The following is a 23540-nucleotide window of genomic DNA, read 5'->3' on the forward strand; positions in this document are numbered from 1 at the left end:
TTATCGCTCAAAGCCGAGAGCGAATGTTGACGACGATGATGCTCGAAGGCATTCGACGTGGTAGAAGCTGTTGCGAAGAGGAGAGGAGGACATTTGAAGGGGAAAGTGGGATGGGGGGGACAGAGATAGGAGGAAAGAGAGAGATGTTGCGTCGGTCTTTTGTCGTTCTAACGGAGAGAGGAATTGAATCCGAGAGACGAACGCGAAGAAGTCGAGTACGTCGACGAATTTTGTCGAGCACTCTGCAGTGCCGCGAGTCGATGAGACGCTTGCGGACTGTAGTAGCATGCGAGCTCGAGAGCGCAACGGAACCTGAGGAGGGGGAAACCGAAACGGTCAGCAAACTTTTCGAGTCTCATCAGTCTAAGCCGAGCTCACCAATCGAGCTCTTCCTGAGTCGCTTCAAACTCCTCCGAGGTCGGTCCACCTGGCGAGCCGATTCGAGCTGCTACCATCGACGTCCAGTTTGGAAGTAGTTCGAGTCGCAGAATCAAATGGAATACGTTGTGCTTGTCTTGAGAAGCGAGGTAAAGCTGATCAAACGAAACCCAAGGTCAGAGAGGGCACGGGATGATGGAGGTCAGAGGAAGTTGGCAAACTTGGCAGTAGAACCTGCGAATCGCGCGAAAGACGATGCGACGTCAGTTATGTTCTTGTGAGGTGTGAAACCCGAGGGAACAAAGTCTCACGCTAGGAGCTTCAAGCATTTGAAGACCCTCATCGTCGATTCCGACCTCATCCTTTCGAGTTCTTCATCTCCATCCTTCTCCGCCCAGAACGTGCTCTCGCTGTACTTCTCCTTTAAGTGCACCTGAATGAGCATGATCAAGTCGACGAGGCTGTTGTCGGCTCGGACAGCGAGGAGGATCGCATGGTCGATCGCTTGAGGGTCATCGACGTAACCTTGGGGAGCAGAAGAGAGGTTGACGAGGTGTTGTTGGAGACGTTGAACGGCTTGATGGATTTGATCGAGGACAGACCAGAGATTGCGAAGGAAAGGGAGAATTGAGGAACCAGTCGGTCGACGAGCTGCAAGAAGGGTTCCGAGATCTGAGAACTGGTTCGAGAGGACTAGAAGAGGGCTCGAAGACACTTACGATTCGCGACTTGACAGAATACACGATGGCACGAAAAGACGTAAAGACATAACGAAGTGAGAATGTTGAGGATTCCAGGTCGATTGAGAGGGACGCCGAGGTTTTCCTCGATGAGCTCGCCAAGTTGCATATTGACGAGATCGGGAACTCGCAGACCACCCGAGGCGAAGTAATCTTGTAGATCGATCGGCGTGATGAAACTTGGTTTGTTGCAGGTCGAAGAGACCGCGCCGTCGGCGAGCTTAAAACGCGACCCGTCAGCATCGTCGAGGAGCGAGAATAAATGCAAAGGAAGAACTCACGAAAACTGCTGTAGTGTTCGCTTCGTTGAGCTTGGTTGGTACCCCGGTCGAGAGCTCTTCGTGACGGATGTCGAGGTACATGCCGACGAGTTCTCGAACAAAGAATCTCGCATCTTCCGGTCTTCCTTCCTCATCTGCCTCGCTCGCAAGTCAGTATCGAATCGCGAACAAGAAGGAAGATAGAGACTCACGAATAAGGTACTGTACGAAGCCAACTAATGCATCGACGTTATCGTAGGTCCTTTGCCGCAAAATTCCCATCTCCCAACACCCTTCCATCGCCAAGTTGCATAACCTCTGACAAATCTTATCTCTCTTGACGCCGACCGTACGAAACAGATGCGGGATAGGGGTTCCATCTGGCTGCGTGACGCTTTGAACGCCGAAAAGAGCCTGCGAACGTCAAAAAGATTGAGCTCCAATCGTTAGTCACAAAGCGATCGCGACGAGAGGGAAACGACGTACTGGATTTGGATAGACCCTTATACCGATAGCGCACATACAGACGACAGCGAGTCGATGAGGTGGATCGAGGGAATTGAGATTCGCTTTAAAGTACGGCAATCGATCTCGTAGGAGATGCAATCCCGGTAGTTTCGTACAACACGCTCGCGTCGAAGCGTCGAGTAGGAAACACGTGATTCCGATCTCTTTCCGAGACGCTCCTCCTCCTCCGTTTTGCTGACCGTAAAGAGCGGTTTGATCTTGTTCGTTGAGCAATTGATCGAGCAGATTGCGTTCATCGTTTGAGAGTCCAGAGGTGACTGCATGGGCTACGACGGCAGCTAAACTTTCTCGAGCGAGCGAGGTGAGAGGTTTTTGAACGGGAGAAACAGAAGGAGGCGGTCGAGGGGAGTTCTTCGAGTTCTCCTTGCTCGTTGCGTTCTTCAATTGTGTCTCGAGAGAGGCTGTAGTGCGATGGTAGGGAAGCGAGAGTCAGCGAGGGTTAAGCGTTTCGTTCAGGGGCTGACTGGGGTCGAATCGGAGAGCGAGAAAACGAGAAGAAAAAAGGAAAACCTCGCTTCGCTCGACCCCTTTTCCGTGACCCAAACCTTCGCGTCGCCTGAGATCGCTCGTAGGACTTACCAACTTTCTGTTCCAACTCGGCAATCTTCGCGGCGTCCGATCCTTCCTCGACCGTCTCGCTGCGAAGGAGAATCGTCGTGAGCTTTTCGCTGGCAGGGAGAGATGTCCGGAGAGCAGTACTTACACAAAGACGCCCGTCCCATAACTACACTGTTCCCTGCGTTTCGTGCATCTCTGGCAAGCCGGATATTGTCGATCGCATCGCACTCTCCTCTCCCTGCATTTCTTACAACTCCGATCCGCTTTCTGCACTATCTTGTTCTGATTTGGGCTGCTACCACTCGCTCCGGGTGAATCGGCGGAATCGATCCCAGATCCTCCGAAGTTCGTCGGCGCATTCGGACTGAGAGCGGCGCCAAACATGTTGTTCATCATGGGCGGGAGTTCATTTTGGCCTTGCGAGATCGAAGAACCATGTCCGAGTTGGTATCCAGAGGAAGAAGGGGAGTCTGCGGCGTGTGGGTACGGGTACCCATGATGAGCGTTGTTGGCCGATTGCGATTGCGGCGGAACTGGGAGACCTGAGGGATTGTGGTCGTTGGGAAATGAAGCGTAAGGAATGAACGAAGATTGATGTCCGAGAGAGGGAGAGGTCGAGAAGTGGGGAGTCGTCGGAGAGAAGGAATTCGAAGTTGAGTGATACTGGTCGTTACGACGAGGTTGCTGGCTATGGTCGCCAACGTCCTGCTCGCTCTGCATCGGCTAGCGAAGGAATCAACTGTAAACTGGAGGAGGAACGAACCTTTTCGCGGAAAAAAACCTTTGCAGAATTGGCGCGAGCCGAAGCGAGAACTTCGGAAAAATTCCGGTCAGGGGCTTCGTTTTGCTGAGGACCGACCGCTGTATTTCAGAGAAGCTCACTTGTTCCTTTGCGCTTCGTCCAACTTTCGCACACTCAATCTTCTTTTTTACTGTAGAAAGGGTCACAACTACAGTCTTCGGTATTCGAACCCTGACGAACTGAGACAAGTAGATGAGTTTTCGATGGCTCCAGATTCTACCACAGTCTCAAATTACAAGTGAAGAAAACTTTTCCGAAATGAGGAGCGTTCCGACATAGCTCAATCTCGGACAGTCACAGGTTTGAGAGAATGAGCTCACCGGGGCTGTATCGCGAAAACTGCTCTTCGAAGCTAAGAGGGCTTTGGTCTTGGTCGCTTCTACCTTGCGAAGACGTTGCCGGAAACAAACTTAATTCGCATAACAAGAACCGTTTTTCGTTTTCGAGGGTCCACCTGACACAGAGCTCTTCGTCAAGACAAGACCTATCTCAGCTCGAAACCTGCGAGTGTAGTTTGCCGTGCGCTTCAGGTGAAAAGCGCGTGAAAGTCATAGCGAGAAAGCGGACAGAGCGCTAGATCAGCGTCGTCTTGCCTTTCTCAAAGCCTGACCTTGTCACTCTACCTTTTTCCGATGACCAGAAGTCGACGTCGGTGCTCGAGCTTACCGCCAACAAGCGAGTCGGGAGAGGGAGAAGTCCAACGAGACGGAAAATTGGTCGAACGGATACTCGAGCGGGGATCTGCAGCGGCGAGACTAGCGCCCCATCTGTCAGGGGATCATGAGAGAAGTGGAAGGTGTCGACGCCCGGTCTCCACTTTTGCCATTTTGGACTCCGACTTCAACTCGAACCTCTCGGATTCTAGGTCTCTCTTCGAGCCCTGGTGGCTCCTCCCGCTTCCAGTAGCTGTAGCTGGGATCAAGAGGGTGAAGTGGGGTTCATCGCAGGCGACGAGAGATGGAAGTAAGGCGACGAGAGAGAAGAGCGGAAACTGTCGTTTGAAAAAAGTATCAACTTGAGTAAGCTGGAGACAGAGCAAGCTGGAGATAGAGAGGTCGATGCCTCCTTCCGGACGAGTGGAGCTTGTGACGATGTGACGATGAGATGTAGACTATCGACGCCGGCATCGAAAAGTGAAGATTGAAGATTGCGAGAGGAAGAGGAGCTACAAGGTCAGGATTACTTTCGATCTTCCACCATTGCAATGTGGTATCCGAACTTGGACTTGATGCATCGATAATCTGGACTGGCACATGTTGAGGGCGGTACGTCGAACATAACATCCTGAAAAGCGCCGATCATACTGGTCCGAATGACCCACCTACGGAGTGGAGACGAAGCTTGCGGGTCAGGCACATCTCTCTCTGGATTCCGTAGCGTACCGGCGGACGTTTGCCGCGAGATAGCGAAGACGCAGTCACTCACCCTAACGATCCACCTTGTCTCGCCTTGTCCTCCGAGTATTCTGTTGCGACTTTATCGAAACTGACTCCCTCCTTGATCTTCTCGAGAGCTTCTAGATGTTTACTTTGTTTCTCGCAAAGGATATGCCGCAGCTGGAAGTCATTTCGGATGAGCGAGATCAGAAAAATGAGGAACAGGAGAGGAAGATGAAGAGAAGAGCAGGACGGAGCGTACCTTGAGTGCATTAGCTACTTTCAATTGTCCAGCTTCCTTCTTGTCACCTCCTCCGCTGGCGTCTACGAGTGAGAAAGAGACACTTGATCAAGATCTCTTTCAACATATTGATCATGAACATCAGCCCGCTCACCTTTGCCTTTGCCTTTACCGCCTTTTGATGGTGGCATTCGTTCGTTCTGGAGAGGTGAGGGAGGTCGGGTTGAGTGAGAGGTGAGGGGGAAGAAGACGGATCTCGCTCGCGAGGCTGCAGGATTGGAAAGTTCGCTCACTTGGGTCGACTGCTGCACATCGAATCTTCTCGCAAGCTCAATAGGATATCGCTCACAGCGCGCAACCCTGGTGGAACGACACGAGACTTTCGAACGAGTCGCACATATCGGAAACAGCGAAAGTTTCTCCCCTTCCTCTCGATCCAACACCAAAGCAACTGCCGAGTCCACACAGTACATTGACGACTATATGTATTACCCTGACGACTGACTGAGGATGGGATAGCTTTTAGGGGAGAGAGAGAAAGGAACCGAAAGTACAAAATACAGTATCCACACTCCAGCTTCGTCGTCAAGGCACCATAGTCTCGTCCCACTAGAGGCCAGCGCCCTCATCGGACTGACCCGTCACATTGAGTCAACCCGTCATCATCATGCCATCATGCCATCGTGACATCCCCGTTCGTTCGTCCACTCTTCGCTTTTTCGAGATCCTTCAAATCCTTCTCAGTCGGACTTGACGTTTCCCGCAAAACGTTACGTGTTCAGCTAACGTCACTCATGTGTAGTAAGCGAGTGAAAAGAGTAGACTCACATGAACCCTTGCGCCAACATTCTCTGTAACCGTCTGATTTCCTCTACACTTTCTGCTTTCTCGATCGCGGTCCTAACCCTCTCCTTCTCCTCCTTACTCAACAACCTACCCGCGTTACCCGATACTGTTGTTGTCTCTGCCTGTTCCACCCCGGGTTCGAACGTTTTCGAAGAGAGAGAAGGAGCGACTCGACCGGTTTGAACGAGAGAAAGGAATTGTTGATGTAGGGGAGTAGGTTCGGAAGCGGAAGTGAGGAATGAAGAATTGGCGTGTTCTCGATCCTTTCGACGACGAACAGTATGTCAGTTAACGAGAGAGCAGAGAGAAAGAGAAGAGAACTCTCACTTTTTGTTTGATTCGATCAAAGTCCAAACTCGTCAATTTCTTGCAACTAAAGATGATCCACTCCTTGTAATGTTCTGCTTGAGCTACTGGACTTCCTTTCAAGCTCAAGTGTTGTAGTTTTCGACATTTCGAGAGGGTGTCTCCCAAGAGTGCGAGAGAATCTTTCGGTACGGCCGAATTCGTCAGGACGAGGGTCGATAGGTTCGGTAGAGAGGTCGCGATCGAAGGGGAGATGGTTCTGACTGGGTTGTTCGCGAGTAAGAGTTGATGGAGTCGTCTCAAGAGTGGGAAGTTTGAAACTGAAGTAATCGCGTTGTCGGTCAAATCGAGCGACTCGATTTGATCCTTGGTCACTCCCAAGTTCTCGATCGCCGGAATCTTGTGCCCTCGTAGGTCGAGTTCACGGTCGTGGAGGGGAGAGAGGTAAGAGGGAGTTCTCGCGATCAAATCCGCATCCAACCTGTACACGAGGTCAGCGATTGAGTCGAGCTGGATATTGAGAGTGTGCTTACCGAACCATTACTGCGCGTGTGAGAGAATCGAGAGTAGAGAAGCGATGCAAGCAGATCAGCTTCCCTCGATGGAATTCGAGCTGTTTCCCTCCACATCATCCCCGTTCGAGATTCTCTCGCTCAGCAGTACACGAGTCGCAGTCAGACTAGAACAGCAAGCCGACTAAGCAGGAGCTAGCTACTCTCGACCCGCCCGTACCTTCCGTGTCTCCTTCCCCTTTCCTTTCAGTCGTGTCCTCTCTCTAGTCGGTTTCGACTCCCTTGAACATGACTACTGAAGCCCCCTTGTCCCCGAGTGAGTCTCCGCTACTCTCTACTCGTGTCCAGGATAGAGCTGACACGTCGACTCGCACTACTCTCGTTCCCCCTCCTCTCTTGTTCCCCTCTCGACCGACTTCACACCGCCTCAATCGCTCTTCTCTCAGTCGATCACCACCATTCAGATGTCGCGAGTGTAGTACGAAAGAAGCTGGGAGGTTACGTCGGATGTGAGCTCCCTTCCTCTCTCTCCGTGCACACGCTCGAACTCATTCGATTCATTTGATGTTCAGTCGCGAATCTACCGAATCAATTCCACCGAAGAAGCGTTAGGAAAGGGTTTCATTTCACCGCAATGGTAGTCGGTACGTTCCTCTCATCCTCCCTTTTTGTCGAAAGCTCTTTTGGCACTGACCCTCCCTCTTTCTTCTCGTGTGAAGGTGAATCTGGATTGGGTAAATCGACTTTGATCAACACTTTGTTCAACACCTCGCTTTACGCCAAGAAGAACGTTCCGGCTCCTCATCATGAGAGGTCGAAAACTGTCGCGATTGAAAGTATTACCGCAGGTACGCAACTCCCACGCTTTACTATTCTATGCTCAGTTGTCCTGATAGTAATCGTAAAACGAGTGCGTACACAGATATCGAAGAGAGTGGTGTAAGACTCAGGTTGACCGTTGTTGATACTCCTGGTTACGGAGATTTCATCAATAACGACGACGGGTTCGTCGAACCCTTCCTCTCTTACCTGCGTGTTAAACATCACTGACAATGATGACCCATCAGATGGAAACCTATTCTTGACAACATTGAAGCACGATTCGACGCCTACTTGGAGCAAGAGAACCGAGTGAACCGACAAAAAATGGTCGATAATCGAATTCACGCCTGTCTCTACTTCATCGAACCTACTGGACACAGTTTGAAACCGGTCGATATCGAATTCATGAGACGATTACATTCAAAGGTCAACTTGATCCCGATCATCGCGAAGAGTGATACGATGACGGACGATGAAGTTTTACAATTCAAGGCGAGGATCTTGAGTGATATCGCTCATCATCATATCGATATTTATCAAGCTCCTCAGTATGAACAAGAAGATGAGGAAACTTTGGCAGAGAATGAGGAAATCATCGTCAGTGACCATTTTTCTCTCTTTCGCTTTTCGGCTAATACTGAAACCTCGTCTGGTCTTTGTACAGCGCAAGATCCCGTTCGCAGTTGTCGGTTCCGACTCAGTCGTCGCGACCCCAGACGGTCGTCAAGTGCGAGGTCGTGCCTACCCGTGGGGAACGATCGAAGTGGACAACGAAGAACATTGCGATTTCGTCAAGTTGAGACAAATGTTGATCCGTACCCACATGGAAGAGTTGAAGGAACACACGAACAAGACATTGTACGAGAATTACCGTAGTGAGAAATTGTTGGGAATGGGAGTTGCGCAAGATCATTCAGTGTTCAAGGAGGTCAAGTGAGTTTTATCTCTCGTTTCTCTCCCTTCTCCTTCTCGCGGATGATTGAGGTATTGACCACTCTCGATCGCTGAGTAGTCCCGCGGCAAAGATGGCGGAAGAACGAGCGTTGCACGAATCGAAACTCGCGAAAATGGAATCCGAGATGAAGATGGTGTTCCAACAAAAAGTAAACGAAAAGGAAGCGAAACTGAAACAATCCGAGGAAGAGTTGTACGCGAGACATCGCGAGATGAAGGAGGCGTTGGAGAAACAACGAGTCGAGTTGGAAGAGAAGAAGAGGAGACTGGAATCGGGTAGACCTTTAACCCCTGAAAAGGTGAGTTCCTCTCTTCCTCTATACTCTATAGAACGATGATTGACGTACTTTCACGATGCTGCAGACCAAGAAGAAGGGATTCCTTCGTACCTAGAACTACCCTCCTGAAGTTCCTCCTTCCTTTCGTTGACTCAGTTCCACCGTCTCTCATCCCTTCTATCGACCTCCAGGTCCCCTGACTCTCCCTTTCTGCTCTCGTCGCTGTGCCTCGTTTTATACCTCGCTTTTCTGTTCTTTACGTTCTTCTTTCAGTACCTTTCTTTTTACTTTCTTTCTCACTCTTTTCTTATTAACCCCCGGCTCTCGCCCTTGAAAGTTTGTTTCGAAATATGATTCCCCTCACGACAATCTATTCCTTTGCTCTTGAACGAGACTCATTCATTCGCGATATCGTGAAATAGAGCGATTGTAATCGGCTTGCCAACAGAATTTCGACTCGTAACAAATTCGCGAAAACACCGCTGTTCCTTCCTTGCGCTTCACTTTTCGCGCATCAAACTCGACACGCGCAATACTCCCCAGCTTCTTAGTCAGCACTCGTCAAGAACAACGCCAGACACGCGAAGCAAACCTCTTTCGAATCAATCGCGACTTTAGATCTACTTTCAGTCACCACAGGGGACGAAGGCACGACATGACGCTACCAGCGAAACCATCAGAGTCCACGCTAGCATCTTCAGGAGGAGGAGGAGGAGCTAGTGCATCAACTCCAGCCGTTCGAAGTTCTCCAATTCTCCCTTCGAAACCTCTGGGACTCCCTCAGCGACCTCAAGCGCCCCTAGGTAGCACGAGTGGAGCCAAGAGTGATACAGACCGCGAGGAAGGAGAGGAGGAGGAACCGGATCCCCCTCCACCGCAGAGACGAACTCAGATCAGAACTTCAGCGCCTTCGAACTCTGGACCACTACCACCGAGACGCGACAGGATGAGGAGTCCAAGTTTCGATAGAGATGACAGAGATCGACCATATCCGCCGAGAGGAGGGAGGTTCGACCCGTACTACGATGAGAGACCGGGAACGGGAAGAGGTAGAATCGTTTCGAGGAGTCCACCGAGTCCCGCGAGGAGTTACAGAAGCGGGAGAAGCTGGAGTAGGAGCAGGAGTAGAAGTCCTCCTCCGATGAGAAGGGGAGGCGGAGGTAGAGGAGGATACAGAGGGTTTGGACGAAGGCCATTTTCGAGATCTCCTCCTCGTGAGCATCTTTTCGCTTCCTAGTACAGCTCTTGTCTACTTGACTGACTCTCTCTATCTCTTGATACTACAGCCTTCGCTCGACGTCGACCAATCTCTCGAAGTCGTTCCCCTCCGCCCCGTCGATTCGATTCACGAAGTCCCCTTCCACCGAATTTCCGACGCCGTTCTCGCTCACCACCTCCTCGACCTTACGGACGACCACGCGGACGTTCAATCTCTCGCTCTCCGCCCCTTCCACCTTCTCACATTCCCTTCAGTGCTCGAGTGAGACGAAATCCTCCTCCGGCTCTCGACGACGATGACGACGATGTGATCTTCCGCAAGTCGAGAGGCTACTCTCGTTCGAGTTCCGCTATGTCTTCAAGCTCGAAACGGCCACAGAATCGCAGACTCTCGCCTTCCCCTCCTCCTCGAAGACGATCCCCTTCCCCGAGAAGTCCTCGAAGGTCGCCCTCTCCAAGGTTCCGTCGCAGAGACAGCTACTCTCCTCCGCCTCGTTCCTATCGACGTCGATCCTCTACTCCGCCTTTCCGTCGTTCTCCTTCACCGATGCGTCGATCTTTATCCCCTGTTCGACGTTCAATCTCGCCTCGTCGTCGCTCATTCTCGCCCGAACGCGAAACATCGTGGCGACGATCACCTCCTCCCGCTCCCCGACATCTACGAGACGGATCTCCACCACCACGATCGACCTTTGCTGCAGACGGAGTTCTCCCATCTCGCGATCGGCTTCCTCCAGCGAGTCTCGACCCTTCGATTCCGACAGGACCTCGCAATCGATTTAGTGCAGCTCCCTCGGTACTTCCAACTCGGCCCTCTCTCTCCTCTGCAACGACGGCGTCGAGTCGACCCGCACCACCATCGACTGCGCCTCCTCGAGGATTCCAGAAAATTGGTGCCGTTTCGACTTCGACCTCAGTTCTCCCAAGTCGTGCTCTTCCGACCGGTCCAGCATCTACTCCTTCTACCGTACCGACTGGTCCAAAGGCGTGGCGCTCGATTCAAGCTCCATCAGCGCCCGTCGAGACTCCTCCTATTTCGAACTCTGCTTCTCCTGCTCCATCTTCAACTGAACTACCTTCGATCGTTCCGATATCCGAATCTCCCGTCGTCACTCGACCTCCCTCTCCTATTCCTGTTCCTGCACCTCCACCACCTTCTACAGCTCCACCTCTCCCACCCCTTTCGACTCCCTCGAATGGACCGACTCCTCTCCCAGCTCATTTCATCAAAGAGAGGGAAATGAGACAAGCTCAAGCCGAACTCAAGAGGAGGACGATCACCCTCGCTCGGTTCTTACCGAGAAGTGTTGGAGGTTTACTCGTCAATGTTCAGGGGATCACTTCGTCGATGATGCAGAGTCCTGGAATCGAGATTGAACACGAGGTACGTCTCCTCGTCCCTCTTTGTGCAGTCTTTGATTTGACGCTTGACTGACTTTTGTTTGTGCTCGAACAGATCGCGAAATGTCGAATGGCGAGATTGACATCTCTCGAAGGACACGTCTCAAAGTTATTACTCCTGAGGAAATCGGAATACGATCTTCAATCGGCGAGGGCGGAAGCTAAAGTAGCGAGGGAACGTACGAGGTTGGCGAGTGGGGATGTCGACTCGACTAGTTTGATCAGTATTGGCTCTTCGGGAGGTGGAGGCGGAGGGAGCGGGTATTGAGAGATCCTATGTAGTTGCTCTTACTTTGTGAGCTCGGTTATGAAAGTAATCGCTGTTACTCTCCTCCTTCGTCGCGGCTCGAGAAAAGCAAGAAAAAGGAGCAAGGTCTAAGCTCAACCTTGCAGAACGTCACTTTCGACTCGCTTTCTGAATCTCTCGCGACAAGTCATGCGATCTGAACGTGGCAGCGCTCGTTGTCCTCTCTCGGCCTATGCGAGACAGTACCCGGAATACATTGAGATTCTCACGAAAACACTGAAACAGACACAAAAACGGAGACAGAAACGGATCTATGGAGTTCTAATACGATAGCTAAATAGTGACAGGAACAATGCTGGACGTCGTGAGATCTTTCTCCTTGACGTCTTCTTCGTCGAGAGAGGGGGAGAGCGAACGCGAGGAGTAAGAAGTGGGGAGAGGAGCGGGAGGGAAGATGGTTGAAAGTAGATAGTGCGACAATCCCGCAACGACGACGCCGACAGGGTAGACGCAGGCGGTAACGTAAGTCGCCTGAATCGGAATGTTGAGCTTCGGATTGATAGTTCGCACGAACCCAGGAAGAGTCGGCACGATTCCAAAGACGAAAGAGGCGATGGCGCGCAAATTGATCCCGCCGTTATACCAATAAGCCGAGTGTCGTCTGTGCAGTTCGGGAAGAGCGATTTTGCCGCGACGAACGAGGAAGACCTCCGACATGAGAACGCCTCCGAGCGGCGCTGTACGACAAGACGAGGTCAATGAACTGTCCGAGTTTCGAAGGCAATATGGGAGGCGAAATGAGAGAGAGCGTACCGAGGAAGACTGTGTAGCCAGAGAGGAAGCTCGTGAATGTCTTCGCAGTCGCTTGGATTAGCCAAGGACAGGACGCCGTCCCAATTATAGCGCAAATGTATTGCCCTCGTCGAATCGAGATATATTCCGGTAACAAGATCATCAAGTCATTGCCCACTGCAGTCGAGTTGGCTGAGATATTCGTGACGAGGGCGGCGAGAGCCCACATGAGCGCCGAGAAGAATTGAGCCGCTCGATTTCCCATTAAAGACGAAACCTAGGGAAGGAGAGCATGAGCTTAGACAAGGAGCAAGAACATTTGACAAGAGGACGAGAGCCTACCTGCAGCGGGTTCCAGGTAGTGACGCCGTAGATGACTTCGGCAGCTGAAGTCACTACAACCCCCAGCAGAGCCGCTAAGGTGACTAGGATCGTTAGGGAGAACATGTTTGCTGCAACGACGTTCTTGGGTGACTTTGCGTAACCTGAGACGTGCGAAAAAGGGAAAATTCGGTCAGCAAAGCGCGAATGAAAACTAAAGTCTACTTCTCCTTGAGATGCAGTACACTTACGAGAGAAATCGCAAATATTAAGTGACAACGTCGCCTTCGGAGAGATTGCCGACGACATCGCTTGGAAGAAGACTACCGCTACAGGGCGGCCATCAATGATTTTCGTTGGTCGAGAAAATGTCTTTCCGAAGCCTCCCGCGGACCCAACAGCCCACCCGAACAGCGTGATTCCAAAGATAGGCATGAGAATGATCCTAGAGAGAGAAGGAGCCGGAGGATGAGCTTATCAAAGAAGAGACACAGTCTTCGAGAGCGAAATGGGAAAATCGACTTACTTTGCCATGAAGAGGTGGCGCAACTTGGAGATATGGATGTAAAGGAACGGAAGTTGAACGATGAAGAAGATGAAGTAGCAGAGGAGTTGAGACGAGGTGACGTGAGCGCTTGCTGGTAAATGGTTCGGAAAGTGCTTGAAGCTCGGCCAGATAGCTCGTAACATCACTTCCACGCATTGACCTCCTTGATCTAGACGAGAGGGTACGATGGTAGAAGGGAGGTTTGAGGGAGATAGCGAAGGAAAGAAAAGATCCGTATCAGCGCACGTGAGACAGACGATTAGGAGAAGGAGAGGGTTATCTCACACGTTTGAGTCGCGAACCAGACTATGGCCGCGATCGCGCGCACCGCGACGCAGAGATAAGTACCGTAGAAACCGAAGGCTGTCCGACCGTAGGCTGGGAAATTTATTCCATAAACTGATCCAACCCAAGCAGTTGCCGAGGCACCGCAGGCGACGATGAAGTGACCGAGGAGCACAGCACCGATTGTCGCACCGGGGGAGAGACCGCTGTTGACCGAAGTTGAGGCAACTTGATACTGTTTCGAAACGAGTGAGTTTCACGAGTCACGGTTCTCTTTCGGATGTAGGAATGACTTACTTGACTGATAGAAAAGGCTTCAGCTACGAAGAATCCCATCACAGAGGCGAACCCCCAAGTCCGCTCGGGCGAATTTCGCGGGACAGGAAGCATGTCGCGAGTTCCGACGATTTCGATGGAGTCTTCGTGTTCAGTGGCGGCTCGTAGCGATCCATCTTCGGAGACGACGACGTGAGATGTTTCGAGCGGGATACGAGCTCCGTTGACGAGTCGGGAGAGGGAAGACATCGTTCGGTAGGAAGGGAAGGGAGTCTAGAGATAAAGCAGAGGAAAGGATTATCAGCTCGTTATCGCCGCTCGAAGTCAAGAACTGCCGTCGCCCTTCCCCTTCGCCGAACGGGCGAATGAGAGCACGAGTCGTAACAAAGAACAAGACAATCGATAGAAGATAGTACCTTGAAATCTCGGTCGAGTTCATTCACCTCTCGCCCGGAACGCTCGACACGCTCACCTCGTTAACGTTCGATTGAGAAGAATCCCATAGCGATGACAGGACAGAAGGACGACGCATAGAGGGCGGAGTCAAAGGTTATAAGGACTGATCACTAGAAGTCAACAGATTCCAATCGATGCCCCCGAGTTCTTCCCAGAAGGGCGCAACAGTCATCCAGCTTTCGAGATCTCCGATAGTCTCTACGTTTGCGGTCGAAGATCCGAGATTCTCGCCGAGATTGAGGGAAGGTTCCGTAGCGAGTGATGCGAGAGTATCGAGAAAACCAGTTTCAAGGTTGACAGGCTCGAGTCCTCGAAGAGCGGAAATGACAGCGTCAAAGTCGGAAGAACTGGCAGCTGTGAGTCGAGTGATGACATTCGAGGCTCGCTCGAGTGCGCTGTTGACGAGGTCGAAATGTGGAGAGATTTGGGTCAGAGATCGAACGAGTGTCGCGAGAAGAGTAACTGGGGAGGAAGAAGAAGAACGAGAAGGATCGGGTGCGTTGGCTGTATAGGCGAGAGAGAGGCGGACGAGAGAGGATAGAACAGACGAGAAGACGTGTGATGAGTCTGCGAAGAGACAAGCGGTGTCAACAGAGCGAAAGACACGGAGGGAGCTCGGGCTTACATCCGAGCCAATCATAAGCGAGATGAGGAGCCGTAGAAGCGAGATGCTCGATGAAGAGGACGAGCTCGGAAAAGATCGAGAGCGTCGATTGATCTGGGTTGAAAGAAGAACCGATTCCGATTCGAATCTCGATGCTGATCCTTCTAACCATACATCTCAACGCGAGGATCAGGAAGAGAACAGCATCTACAAGCATAGCGGTGCGATCAGTGAGGATCGCGAGAAGACGACAGAACATTCAGTGCTCACCGAGACCAGGAGGTCGCTCTTCGGTCATTTCGTAGTACTCCTTCAGCCCTTCCTTCATCGTGTTCAAGTCTGTCTCGATCGAGTCGCATGATTCGATTCGCTGCGAGCTACCATATCGATCGAGTATCGAGACCTCCTGCTGCAACCGAGCGACGACAGTACCGAGGCGACAAGCGCAACCGAAGGCAATGTCGTCGAGATGGGAAGTATCGGTCGCGAATCGAGGGAGTAAGACAGACGTATTGCCGTGTTGTAGGTGTGAAGGTCGAGAATTGAGAAAAGAAGACCTGCGAAACGATACGGAATCTCAGCATGCGGATTCCGGCACAACGTGAAGGGTCAACGACGGATGAGAAAGCATACCAAGCGTCGTGAATCCGCAACGTCCACCAAAGTCTCGTTCTAAGCTCCTTCTCTGCATCGGGAATCGAAGAACCTTGACAGTCGATGTGAAGTCCCAAGAGCTGAGCATGAGCGATAGTCTAGACGACGAGATCAATCGAAAATGAGTCGTTAAACCGAGTTCGAACGTACGATTGAGAGACGCTGTTCCGAGGAGACGTACCTTTGAGAGCAGCAGGAAATCTCCTCTGGGATCTAGGTTCATGTTCAACTCGAGAAGAGCTGCCGAAATGCTCGAAAGTTTCGCCGTACTCTCCAACATTCGATTCGCCAAGTGGACAGCTTTCAACATCCTTCTCGCTTCGAGTCCTGCCAGCCTGAACTCCGGTGAGGTCGCGATCGATTCAACGAGGACGAAAGCTCGAAGGCCTGGAGGTAGATCGTCGAATGGTGTAGTCGTCGAAAGAACGGGGTAAGCGGTGAGGAAACGAGAGTAGTAGCGATCGACGAGTTCCCTCGTGTCCCGACCTCGAGTCGCAAAGTCGACGAACGAGCGAATCTGACTGAGAGTTGATTCTTCTAGATCGTGAGAGGTTGATCGATAGCTGGGTTTGCGCGAGAAAGTGATGAATGTCGAGTGCCCACGAGACGACACGAGTTTTCGAGGAGGGCCGACACCGTCGTGAGTCGTGAGCAAATCATCGGTCAGAGTTGCGGTCAAAACTGAATACTCGACGTCCGATGGTAGATCTTGATCGAGAGACGAGTCTCCAGATCCTTCGAGTCGAGGTCGTTTCGAAGGGCGCTCTTGAGTGAAAGTATCTCCTCCGGTTACAGCGGCAGTAGGTGAGGGCGACGGAGCAACAACGAGGCGAGGGGAAATGAGAGGGATGGGAGGCGGAGGTGCATCGAGAATCGAAGGAACGGCTTCCTTCTTGGGTCGTACAGGTGGAGGGAGTAGAAAGGTACAGGCGTTTCCCGTTTGTCTACAGAGTCGCATGGTTTGCGTCAGTTTGAACGAGATAGCTCATAAAGCGGAAGAAAACTTACAAACACTCTGTGCACGGTTTCCCAAATGTCTCTATTGCGCATCTACTCTTCCGTTGCCTGCAGCGATCACACGGCCTTTGCTTCTTCGACTGCCACAGAGGGAGCGAACAGCTTTAGTGACGGAAACGAGAAGAGTTGGCCAGGAGGAGATAACGAAAGGAACGCAACTCACTCGCAATGGTCGCGCTGTAGGCTCTCGACCTTCCGATAATCTCTGGCTGTTGCTTGAGCCGACTACTGGGATAGCTGGAGCCGATGTGGTCGTGTTGAAGGTGTTCTCAGATCTAAATTGTTCATCGACCGTGTCGTCGGCGAGCAAGACTGATAAGGATGCACTGCTTGTCGAAGCTACAAGTTGACCTTGATTCATCGTTCAGTGTTTTAGTGCCGGAGTTGCAGTCGAGATTGAGGATGGGAGAGAGAGGAGAAGACTGAATGGTTTACGGTCGCGACTCAATGGTCTATATGTTGTACGCGGGGGTCGATAGCTGCACAATCGCACTGAACAGCTTTCATCATACGCATCGGAAGAGCGTGGTATGGGTAAAGCAGCGAAGAAAATAGAAAAGTTCAGCAAAAGTTCAAAGATTCCAGGAGTCGAAAAACATCGATAGTGTACAGTACAGCGAGAGCCAGAAGAAAAGCAAAATAACGACATGAAGCTATCGGAGAAAGAGAGGGGAATAGAAGCACTACTTCAAGAAGTCTCTGCGCGTTCCGGAGAGTTCTGCGACGAGTAACTCGTACTCAGTCTGTTGATTTACGTATAGATTCTCGGGATTCTGAAGTGTCGCAGCGGTGAATTTGGCGTCCTGTCTCACGAAGAAAACGTCAGCAGGCTGAGCTCAGGAATAGAAGAACGAGCGAGAGACGACTCACCTCTTCGTCGATGATACTCTTCTTCAATCCGTTCGCCGCGGCAGCTTCGACGGCGAGTTGCACTCCACATAGACGATCGAGATTCGTGAAGAGCGCCATGGCTTCATCGACGGTGTCGCCCAGTGTCAGAAGTCCGTGATTTTGCAAAATCGCAGCTCGGTGCTGCAGTGGGCGCAATAATCATCAGCATGAAGCCTCAGTAGGGCAGCGAAACACGTACCTTTGGACCGAGCGCCGCAGCGATGTTCTCTCCTTCTTCTTGAGCCAGAACGATTCCTCCAAAATTTGAGTAGACCGCCTTTCAATCCGATTCATCGATCAGCTCTCGAACGCCGAGGGGACCGCGTTGACGGGAGGGCGATGACTTACCAGGTTGTCGTGAAAGATACACGAGTCTTGGGTCAAGAGATCGATTGGCTTGCCGAAAACGCTCCAAGCTTTACCGTTGATCGAGTGGCAGTGAGCTGCAGCCTTGACGTCTGGTCGAGCCTTGTGAATCGCCGAGTGGATATGGAAGCCGGCGGTATTGATCGGCAGTTGTGCTCCGCCTTCGACCGGGTATCCTTCTGGCGAAACGAGGACGAGATCCGAAACAGTGATGAGGCCAAAGTGTCGACCAAAGGGATTCATCCAGTAATGACCGGGTAGAACGGGATCGACGACGGTGATGTGACCGGAGACTCCCTCTGCGAACCCTTGTTTTGCCCACCACCGGAATGCTCCAGCCATGTGCTCCTACAGTACGCGCTCAAGAAAGTCAGCGGAGTCAGAGGAAGAGCGAGTTTAGCGACCTACCTTAATCCACTGACGCTCGGCGTACTTGTCTCCGCCAAAGTCAGGATATCGAGTACTCAATCTGATCGTTCCCTCTTTGTTCGAGCGGTAGGTTCGGGAAAGAGCATCTTCGTCGAGGTTTTTGAGAGACTGTTTGGGCGCTGCCTTGATCGAGTGAAGACTGGGTTCGTTGTCGACAATCGCGATAGGTACCATCTTTGAATTGATCGTGGAGAGTGTGAGAGTGGTGAAGAGATAACGAAGAGCTCGAGGTATCTCGGGCGAGAGAGAATTTCGGCGAAAGGGTTAGGCGGCGGCGGCCAGCTGAAACGATCCGCCGATGAATGCATCCCTTCCGAAGCGTGACCTGGACTCGTCGCGCGTCGTACCGTACCTTCGGCTATAATGCCTGCTGGCGAAGAGCGCGAGGTCAGCTCGAGATTGAGATCACGGAGATGCTTGTTTGTCAAAGGGCAAGAGGACGCACACGCATACTTGGTATCGGTGACTAGGAATCGAACTTGCTGATGGCGAACAGAACAGGGCTGAGGAGTCGGATAGCGCAGAGGAGAAGCCGCGAATTAGCAGATTTGGCGGTTTCCTCCTGCGCTCACCTTTCAAGTGCTCTTGCGACGTCCAGCCGAGTACTACCAGAACGAACAAGTACCGCGAACGCCCTCACGACTACGGGATCGATCAGCAGCGCCGGACGCGTCATTCAACTCGAACATTTTGATGAGGTGCAACCTCTCCGTTCCCAGAGTCCTGGGGATAATGGTGGAGCTTCAATGGTTGCCATACAGTACATGTAGTGTCCAGTAGTCGGTGCGCACCTCAAGGTTCGACTTGGCCGGCGGCGCTTATCGGCAGCGGACGTTGAATTTCTTCCCCCCTCTTGTTCCTTTTCCCTTCACTCGGTTCTTGCCTTCTCTGCCTTCTATCTTCTCGGCATAGCCACAGAAACAGACGTACCGCCGAAGCGAAGCCCGTGAGTTCTTCCCCTACGTTGATTCGTGTCTGGCAAGCGGAGAAAGCGGCGATAAGGAGGAGCTGCGTTCGATAGTCAATCAGGGTCAAAGAGGGTGAAGGCGAGACAAAGTAGTCAAGGGTAGTGAGCTGACTGAATCGTACCCCCGATACCGTTAGGAGAAATCGCAGAACTTTCGCAAACGCCTCCTTCTCCAAGATCCACCTCGTTCTCCAACATGAAACTCCTCATCATCAACCCCAACTCGACCGTCGACATCACGGATGGAATCGCAGAATCGCTCAATCCTCATTGTCCGCCTAACGCCGAGTTAACCTACTTCACCGCTCCTTCTCACGCACCGACGGCGATTCGGGATTATGTTACCGGGATTCAGACGGCGAACGCTTGCTTCGACGAGTTGGTCAAGACGCAAGCGTTCGAAAAGTACGACGGATTCCTCGTTTGCTGCTGTGAGCGCCTTCCTCTCGAATCGTTTTCGATTTGAGCTGACCCTTTCGGGGCGCATTCTTCGATGTCGACGACAGTCTCCGATCACCCTCTACAACACATGATTCGCGAACACCTCGGTCCAGCGTCGAACAAATTCTGCGTCGGCATGTTCGGAAGTGGAATTTCGCAAGCACTCATGTGCAGTCGACAATTCGGAATCGTCTCGACTGGTGAAGGATTCAAACCTCTCCTCAAGAAAGGTGTCTCGACATTCCTCGGTGCATCAGGGAGTGATCGATTCGTAGGATCGAGCATGTCAGGAATCCAAGTTGAGGAGTTGAGGGATCCGAGCAAAAAGGAGGAGGTCGAGAAAAGGATCAAGACCGCATCGGCGAATGTTGCGGCAATGGGAGCAGACTTGATTATAATGGGTTGTGGAGGGATGGCGGGCATGGAATCGCTCGTGCTGCAGGGAGTGAGGGAAGCAGGATTGCCGGATGTGAAAGTGATTGACGCTGCTCTAGCAGGCTTGGTCTTTCTCGCCGGTATGATCTCGACGAGTAGTTCTTTCAAGTAATCGAAATATCCTCAACTTACTCTCTGAAACCGGAATTGCGTGAGAAGTGTCTCGAAGAGCTCAAGCAGAAATCACAGTGAAGACGACATATTACTCAAGGCTCGACAGGCTTGACGACTCCCGTCTGCGAGGTGATCAGACCATAGTGTTCAATGCGTCGATGTTTCTCGAAGGCGAAAGTTTTCGTCTTTCCTTGCTGACACTCGTCGAGATCGATCTCGGCAACAACGAGTTCGTCCTCCTCCGTCTTGTTCTCTGCGACGATGTGACCCTCCGGATCGACGATCATTGAGCCTGAAATGAGAGGATGAATGCCGTCGTCGTTTCCGCATCTCGCAGCGGTGATGAGAAACGCTGCGGTCAAACGAATAAGATCAGCTACAGTCTCATGGACACGATCAGTGAGGGAGACTCACTAGCATTCGTGTAGGCGTTCGCTTGACACACCAGCTTGTGATGAAACATGGCGTCGCGATAAGCTTGTTCCTTTGACATTGAAGCTGGATCAATTCCCCATAGTTGAGGTGCCCAAGCCGTCGTGTTCTGTAGCGTCGCTTCCAGTAAGCGACACACAGCTCATCGCCCGACGAAAGAAGAGAGCACAAACTCACGTAACCGATACAGACGACTTCAACTCCCTGCAGGCCCAAGACCCTCCATCCCTCTGCCCACCTTCTATCGTTACATAACAGCATACCGACGATCGGAGATTCCTCTCCACCTGTGCTGACCTTGAGAGATGGGGCACGAAACGCAGGGAAGCCGAGATTTCCGGGCGAAAAGTATCGTTTCTCGAGTTGATTCGTCACAGTCGGGTCAAGGGAGAACGGTTCGTGAGTACCGGGAAGATGTATCTTTCTGTGCTCATCCAGTGCAGACTCGCGATCAATTCATGCAGTAGCAAGAGAGGTAGAAAGTAAAAAGTACCTGTATTTTCCGACAGTTTTTCCAGCTGCGACGTACGATGCCGAATTGTATCGCTCCCCTGACGGCGTCGCTTCTCCATATCCCACGACTACATCTATTCCCAATTCCGCGGCCTTGTCGAAGAAGAGTTTAACCGTTTCACACTGAGCGATTCCGTCTTCCGATTCTTTCTCGAAGAATGCCTCGAGCTCGTCGTCGTCGAGCAGGTATCGCGGGAAGAAAGTCGAGAATGTCGTTTCCGGGAATACGACGAGCTTGACATCTTGATTTGACGCTTGGTCGAGCAGAGCGACGAGACGAGAAAGGATTTCAGCTTTGGGCGTCGTCCGATCGATTCGTCCGACTTGAGCGGCGGCGACTCTCAAAAGGCGAGGCATGGTGTACGGCTTGAAAGGGAAGTCAGATGGAAGGGAAGCGTGAGTGGTTCGTGTTCGGCGAGAGAGAGATAGGCGAGCGGCGAACAAAATGCCGTCGGCGAATCACGAACGAAGACTGGAAGCAGAGTCGCCAACACTCGACCTCAATAATGCCCAGAGCTTGCTGCTTCCTTTCTCGAGCACCGTGATGCAGAAGCCATTCCCACATCCTTCGCCGTCTCCCGTCGTCGGTGAGTTGGTTCATCTTCCATCCGCTCTCCGACTCGCTGATCCACCTCGATTTGTCGATCCTGTCGTCTCTATAGTACTCGGCGCTGGTTGCATTGGACTTATGACGGCGATCGAGATCCTCAAGAGGTGAGCTCCGTTCTTTGATGAAACAACAATCTCCCCTCGTCGTCCTTCGAGGTCTGCAGGCGGTCCGCGGCCGGCGTAGAACCACGCTCCTATTCTTACTCTATCGTCCTGACCTGTTCTTCTCGCCCCCTCTTCGCAGCGGTCTCCCAGTTCTCCTCCTCGCTCAACATCTTCCTGGTGATTCATGTCCGGAGTATGCGAGCTCGAAGGCTGGAGCACACCATCTATCTTTCGCTGCCGATGAGGATTGGCGACAGCGGTACTTGGACTTGAGGACGTTCGACAAATTTTGGGCCGAAAGTGAGGATTCGGAAGAAGGAGAGAAGATTGGAGTCATACGACTGAGGCAGACTGAATAGTGAGTCAATCGACCAGAACTATCGCAATACCCCGGCTGAATCGATGAATCACAGCTATCGAGGGGACTCTCATCTACGCCTGCTCGAGCAACTACCAAATGTCAGTTTTTCTCGTTTCCTTCGCGAAACAGTCATTGACACCCACGCCTGTCCAGTTCCGGATCAACACTACCGACACTCTACCTGATGGGTAAGTATCCCTTCCGCCTCTCTCGACGTGGAGGGATCACACGGAAGCTCAATGTTTCGTCTGTCCAGGATTGATCACTCTGTCTCATTCGACTCCGTGACAATCGAGCCGTCTCGGTATCTCGTGAGCTCTTCTCTCCATCAATCATCCTCTTGCAAACGATTGCTGACCGAGCAATCGAAATTAGCCTCATCTAATGAAGACGTTCTATTCTCTCGGAGGAGTTGCCGCAAGAGTTCCTCAACTCGAGTCTCTTGCCGAAGCGCGGAGGTACGCCAAATCGCCTCTTTGCCTCGTGAACTGCACAGGCTTGGGCGCATCACAAGTAAGTCGTCTCTCCTGTCGGTTCATTGCTTCGCAGTGCTTGACGCCCCTCCGATAGTTGTCCGATGTAAGCGATACAACAGTACATCCTGTAAGAGGCCAGATCGTCGTACTCGATTGTCCGTGGGTCAAAACCGGGTGGACAAGGCAGATCGGTTCGCTAGCCGGTGGAGAAGGAGGAGAAAGAACGTATGTAATTCCTCGAGCTTCGGGCGAAGTTGTTGTCGGGGGCACTCGTGAGATTGATGACTGGTACGTCAGTCTTCTTGACTGATAACAATTTCGAAGCATGCTAATACCGTCGTGCTTGCAGGGAGACGTCACCTCGACCAGAAACAACGATCAATATCCTTCGGCGCGCACTCGAAATTTGTCCCTCTCTCGCTCGCCCCCCTCATTCGACTTCGCCCATTGAACTCGACTCGATTATCAAGTCCGTCGGCGTAGGCTTCCGGCCCACGCGAGATCGAGGTATTCGACTTGAATCGGACACTCTTTCCGATGGTACTCAAGTGCTGCATAATTACGGACACGGTGGATACGGATGGCAGTGCTCATGGGCTTGCGCTGAGGAGGCCGCTAGGATAGTAGGAGAGATCGGGCGGAAGCGAAGTACGAGGACTTCGAAACTTTGAAATAGATTGACAACACTTCGCAAAGTGAACTAAGCACTTGTTCTGGACGAGACGGCTACTGAACTCGACGGTGACGAGTATTCCCTGCTGTCTGTCAGGAACGTCGTTCTGTTCTGCTTCAAGTTGCAACGCTGCTGTTGAGCGATTTTGTCATTGAGTTGAGTGGTATTCGCAGATGGTGAGTGGTATTTGCAGACGGTTTTATATACACCAAAACAAGCTGTTCCTTCATCGGGTCGTTGGTGAAGTGGTTATCATGCGAGCCTTCCAAGCTCGCGGGACGGGTTCGATTCCCGTACGACTCATCTTTT

General features: G+C 51.9%; 11 protein-coding genes across 11 annotated transcripts; 4 read left to right on the top strand and 7 right to left on the bottom strand.

Annotated features, from left to right (window-relative positions):
- Window positions 1–167: 167 nt before the first annotated feature.
- Window positions 168–3184, bottom strand: JCM6883_002262 (Zn(II)2Cys6 transcription factor domain-containing protein; the record flags this gene model as incomplete). Its single annotated transcript, XM_076628945.1, has 10 exons — window positions 168–312; window positions 379–533; window positions 600–612; window positions 690–1029; window positions 1098–1338; window positions 1400–1533; window positions 1591–1792; window positions 1865–2307; window positions 2486–2544; window positions 2610–3184. The coding sequence occupies 10 exons, from the start codon at window positions 3182–3184 to the stop codon at window positions 168–170; spliced, it is 2307 nt and encodes a 768-aa protein (XP_076491128.1).
- Window positions 3185–4445: 1261 nt separating this feature from the next.
- Window positions 4446–5074, bottom strand: JCM6883_002263 (peptidylprolyl isomerase; the record flags this gene model as incomplete). The annotated part of the gene is made up of 4 exons (XM_076628946.1): window positions 4446–4587; window positions 4692–4822; window positions 4905–4966; window positions 5038–5074. The coding sequence occupies 4 exons, from the start codon at window positions 5072–5074 to the stop codon at window positions 4446–4448; spliced, it is 372 nt and encodes a 123-aa protein (XP_076491129.1).
- Window positions 5075–5556: 482 nt separating this feature from the next.
- Window positions 5557–6576, bottom strand: LEA1 (U2 snRNP complex subunit LEA1; the record flags this gene model as incomplete). The annotated part of the gene is made up of 4 exons (XM_076628947.1): window positions 5557–5632; window positions 5712–5992; window positions 6057–6516; window positions 6569–6576. 4 exons carry the CDS (start codon window positions 6574–6576, stop codon window positions 5557–5559), a joined length of 825 nt encoding a protein of 274 aa, XP_076491130.1.
- Window positions 6577–6835: 259 nt separating this feature from the next.
- CDC3 (septin CDC3) lies at window positions 6836–8716 on the top strand (the record flags this gene model as incomplete). Its single annotated transcript, XM_076628948.1, has 9 exons — window positions 6836–6863; window positions 6994–7056; window positions 7120–7191; window positions 7267–7395; window positions 7470–7551; window positions 7615–7966; window positions 8034–8302; window positions 8382–8622; window positions 8687–8716. 9 exons carry the CDS (start codon window positions 6836–6838, stop codon window positions 8714–8716), a joined length of 1266 nt encoding a protein of 421 aa, XP_076491131.1.
- Window positions 8717–9256: 540 nt separating this feature from the next.
- On the top strand, window positions 9257–11488 carry JCM6883_002266 (uncharacterized protein; the record flags this gene model as incomplete). The annotated part of the gene is made up of 3 exons (XM_076628949.1): window positions 9257–9815; window positions 9888–11203; window positions 11276–11488. The coding sequence occupies 3 exons, from the start codon at window positions 9257–9259 to the stop codon at window positions 11486–11488; spliced, it is 2088 nt and encodes a 695-aa protein (XP_076491132.1).
- Window positions 11489–11800: 312 nt separating this feature from the next.
- On the bottom strand, window positions 11801–13937 carry JCM6883_002267 (nucleobase cation symporter-1 family protein; the record flags this gene model as incomplete). The annotated part of the gene is made up of 7 exons (XM_076628950.1): window positions 11801–12204; window positions 12281–12536; window positions 12602–12744; window positions 12832–13025; window positions 13107–13296; window positions 13413–13647; window positions 13710–13937. The coding sequence occupies 7 exons, from the start codon at window positions 13935–13937 to the stop codon at window positions 11801–11803; spliced, it is 1650 nt and encodes a 549-aa protein (XP_076491133.1).
- Window positions 13938–14238: 301 nt separating this feature from the next.
- On the bottom strand, window positions 14239–16780 carry JCM6883_002268 (Zn(II)2Cys6 transcription factor; the record flags this gene model as incomplete). The annotated part of the gene is made up of 7 exons (XM_076628951.1): window positions 14239–14711; window positions 14770–14955; window positions 15019–15305; window positions 15382–15500; window positions 15584–16346; window positions 16411–16499; window positions 16583–16780. 7 exons carry the CDS (start codon window positions 16778–16780, stop codon window positions 14239–14241), a joined length of 2115 nt encoding a protein of 704 aa, XP_076491134.1.
- Window positions 16781–17102: 322 nt separating this feature from the next.
- Window positions 17103–18279, bottom strand: JCM6883_002269 (uncharacterized protein; the record flags this gene model as incomplete). The annotated part of the gene is made up of 5 exons (XM_076628952.1): window positions 17103–17222; window positions 17290–17451; window positions 17510–17587; window positions 17659–18024; window positions 18085–18279. 5 exons carry the CDS (start codon window positions 18277–18279, stop codon window positions 17103–17105), a joined length of 921 nt encoding a protein of 306 aa, XP_076491135.1.
- A 989-nt stretch (window positions 18280–19268) lies between these two features.
- Window positions 19269–20060, top strand: DCG1 (Dcg1p; the record flags this gene model as incomplete). Its single annotated transcript, XM_076628953.1, has 2 exons — window positions 19269–19503; window positions 19579–20060. 2 exons carry the CDS (start codon window positions 19269–19271, stop codon window positions 20058–20060), a joined length of 717 nt encoding a protein of 238 aa, XP_076491136.1.
- Window positions 20061–20154: 94 nt separating this feature from the next.
- On the bottom strand, window positions 20155–21364 carry JCM6883_002271 (uncharacterized protein; the record flags this gene model as incomplete). Its single annotated transcript, XM_076628954.1, has 4 exons — window positions 20155–20414; window positions 20477–20603; window positions 20672–20918; window positions 20988–21364. The coding sequence occupies 4 exons, from the start codon at window positions 21362–21364 to the stop codon at window positions 20155–20157; spliced, it is 1011 nt and encodes a 336-aa protein (XP_076491137.1).
- Window positions 21365–21551: 187 nt separating this feature from the next.
- On the top strand, window positions 21552–23229 carry JCM6883_002272 (FAD-dependent oxidoreductase; the record flags this gene model as incomplete). The annotated part of the gene is made up of 8 exons (XM_076628955.1): window positions 21552–21721; window positions 21861–22079; window positions 22135–22180; window positions 22236–22270; window positions 22339–22393; window positions 22458–22595; window positions 22653–22846; window positions 22908–23229. The coding sequence occupies 8 exons, from the start codon at window positions 21552–21554 to the stop codon at window positions 23227–23229; spliced, it is 1179 nt and encodes a 392-aa protein (XP_076491138.1).
- Between the last annotated feature and the right edge of the window lie 311 nt (window positions 23230–23540).

This window comes from Sporobolomyces salmoneus (assembly GCF_050403485.1).
Source record: "Sporobolomyces salmoneus JCM6883 DNA, S_salmoneus_JCM6883_v1_ctg3, whole genome shotgun sequence".
Classification (NCBI taxonomy): domain Eukaryota; kingdom Fungi; phylum Basidiomycota; class Microbotryomycetes; order Sporidiobolales; family Sporidiobolaceae; genus Sporobolomyces; species Sporobolomyces salmoneus.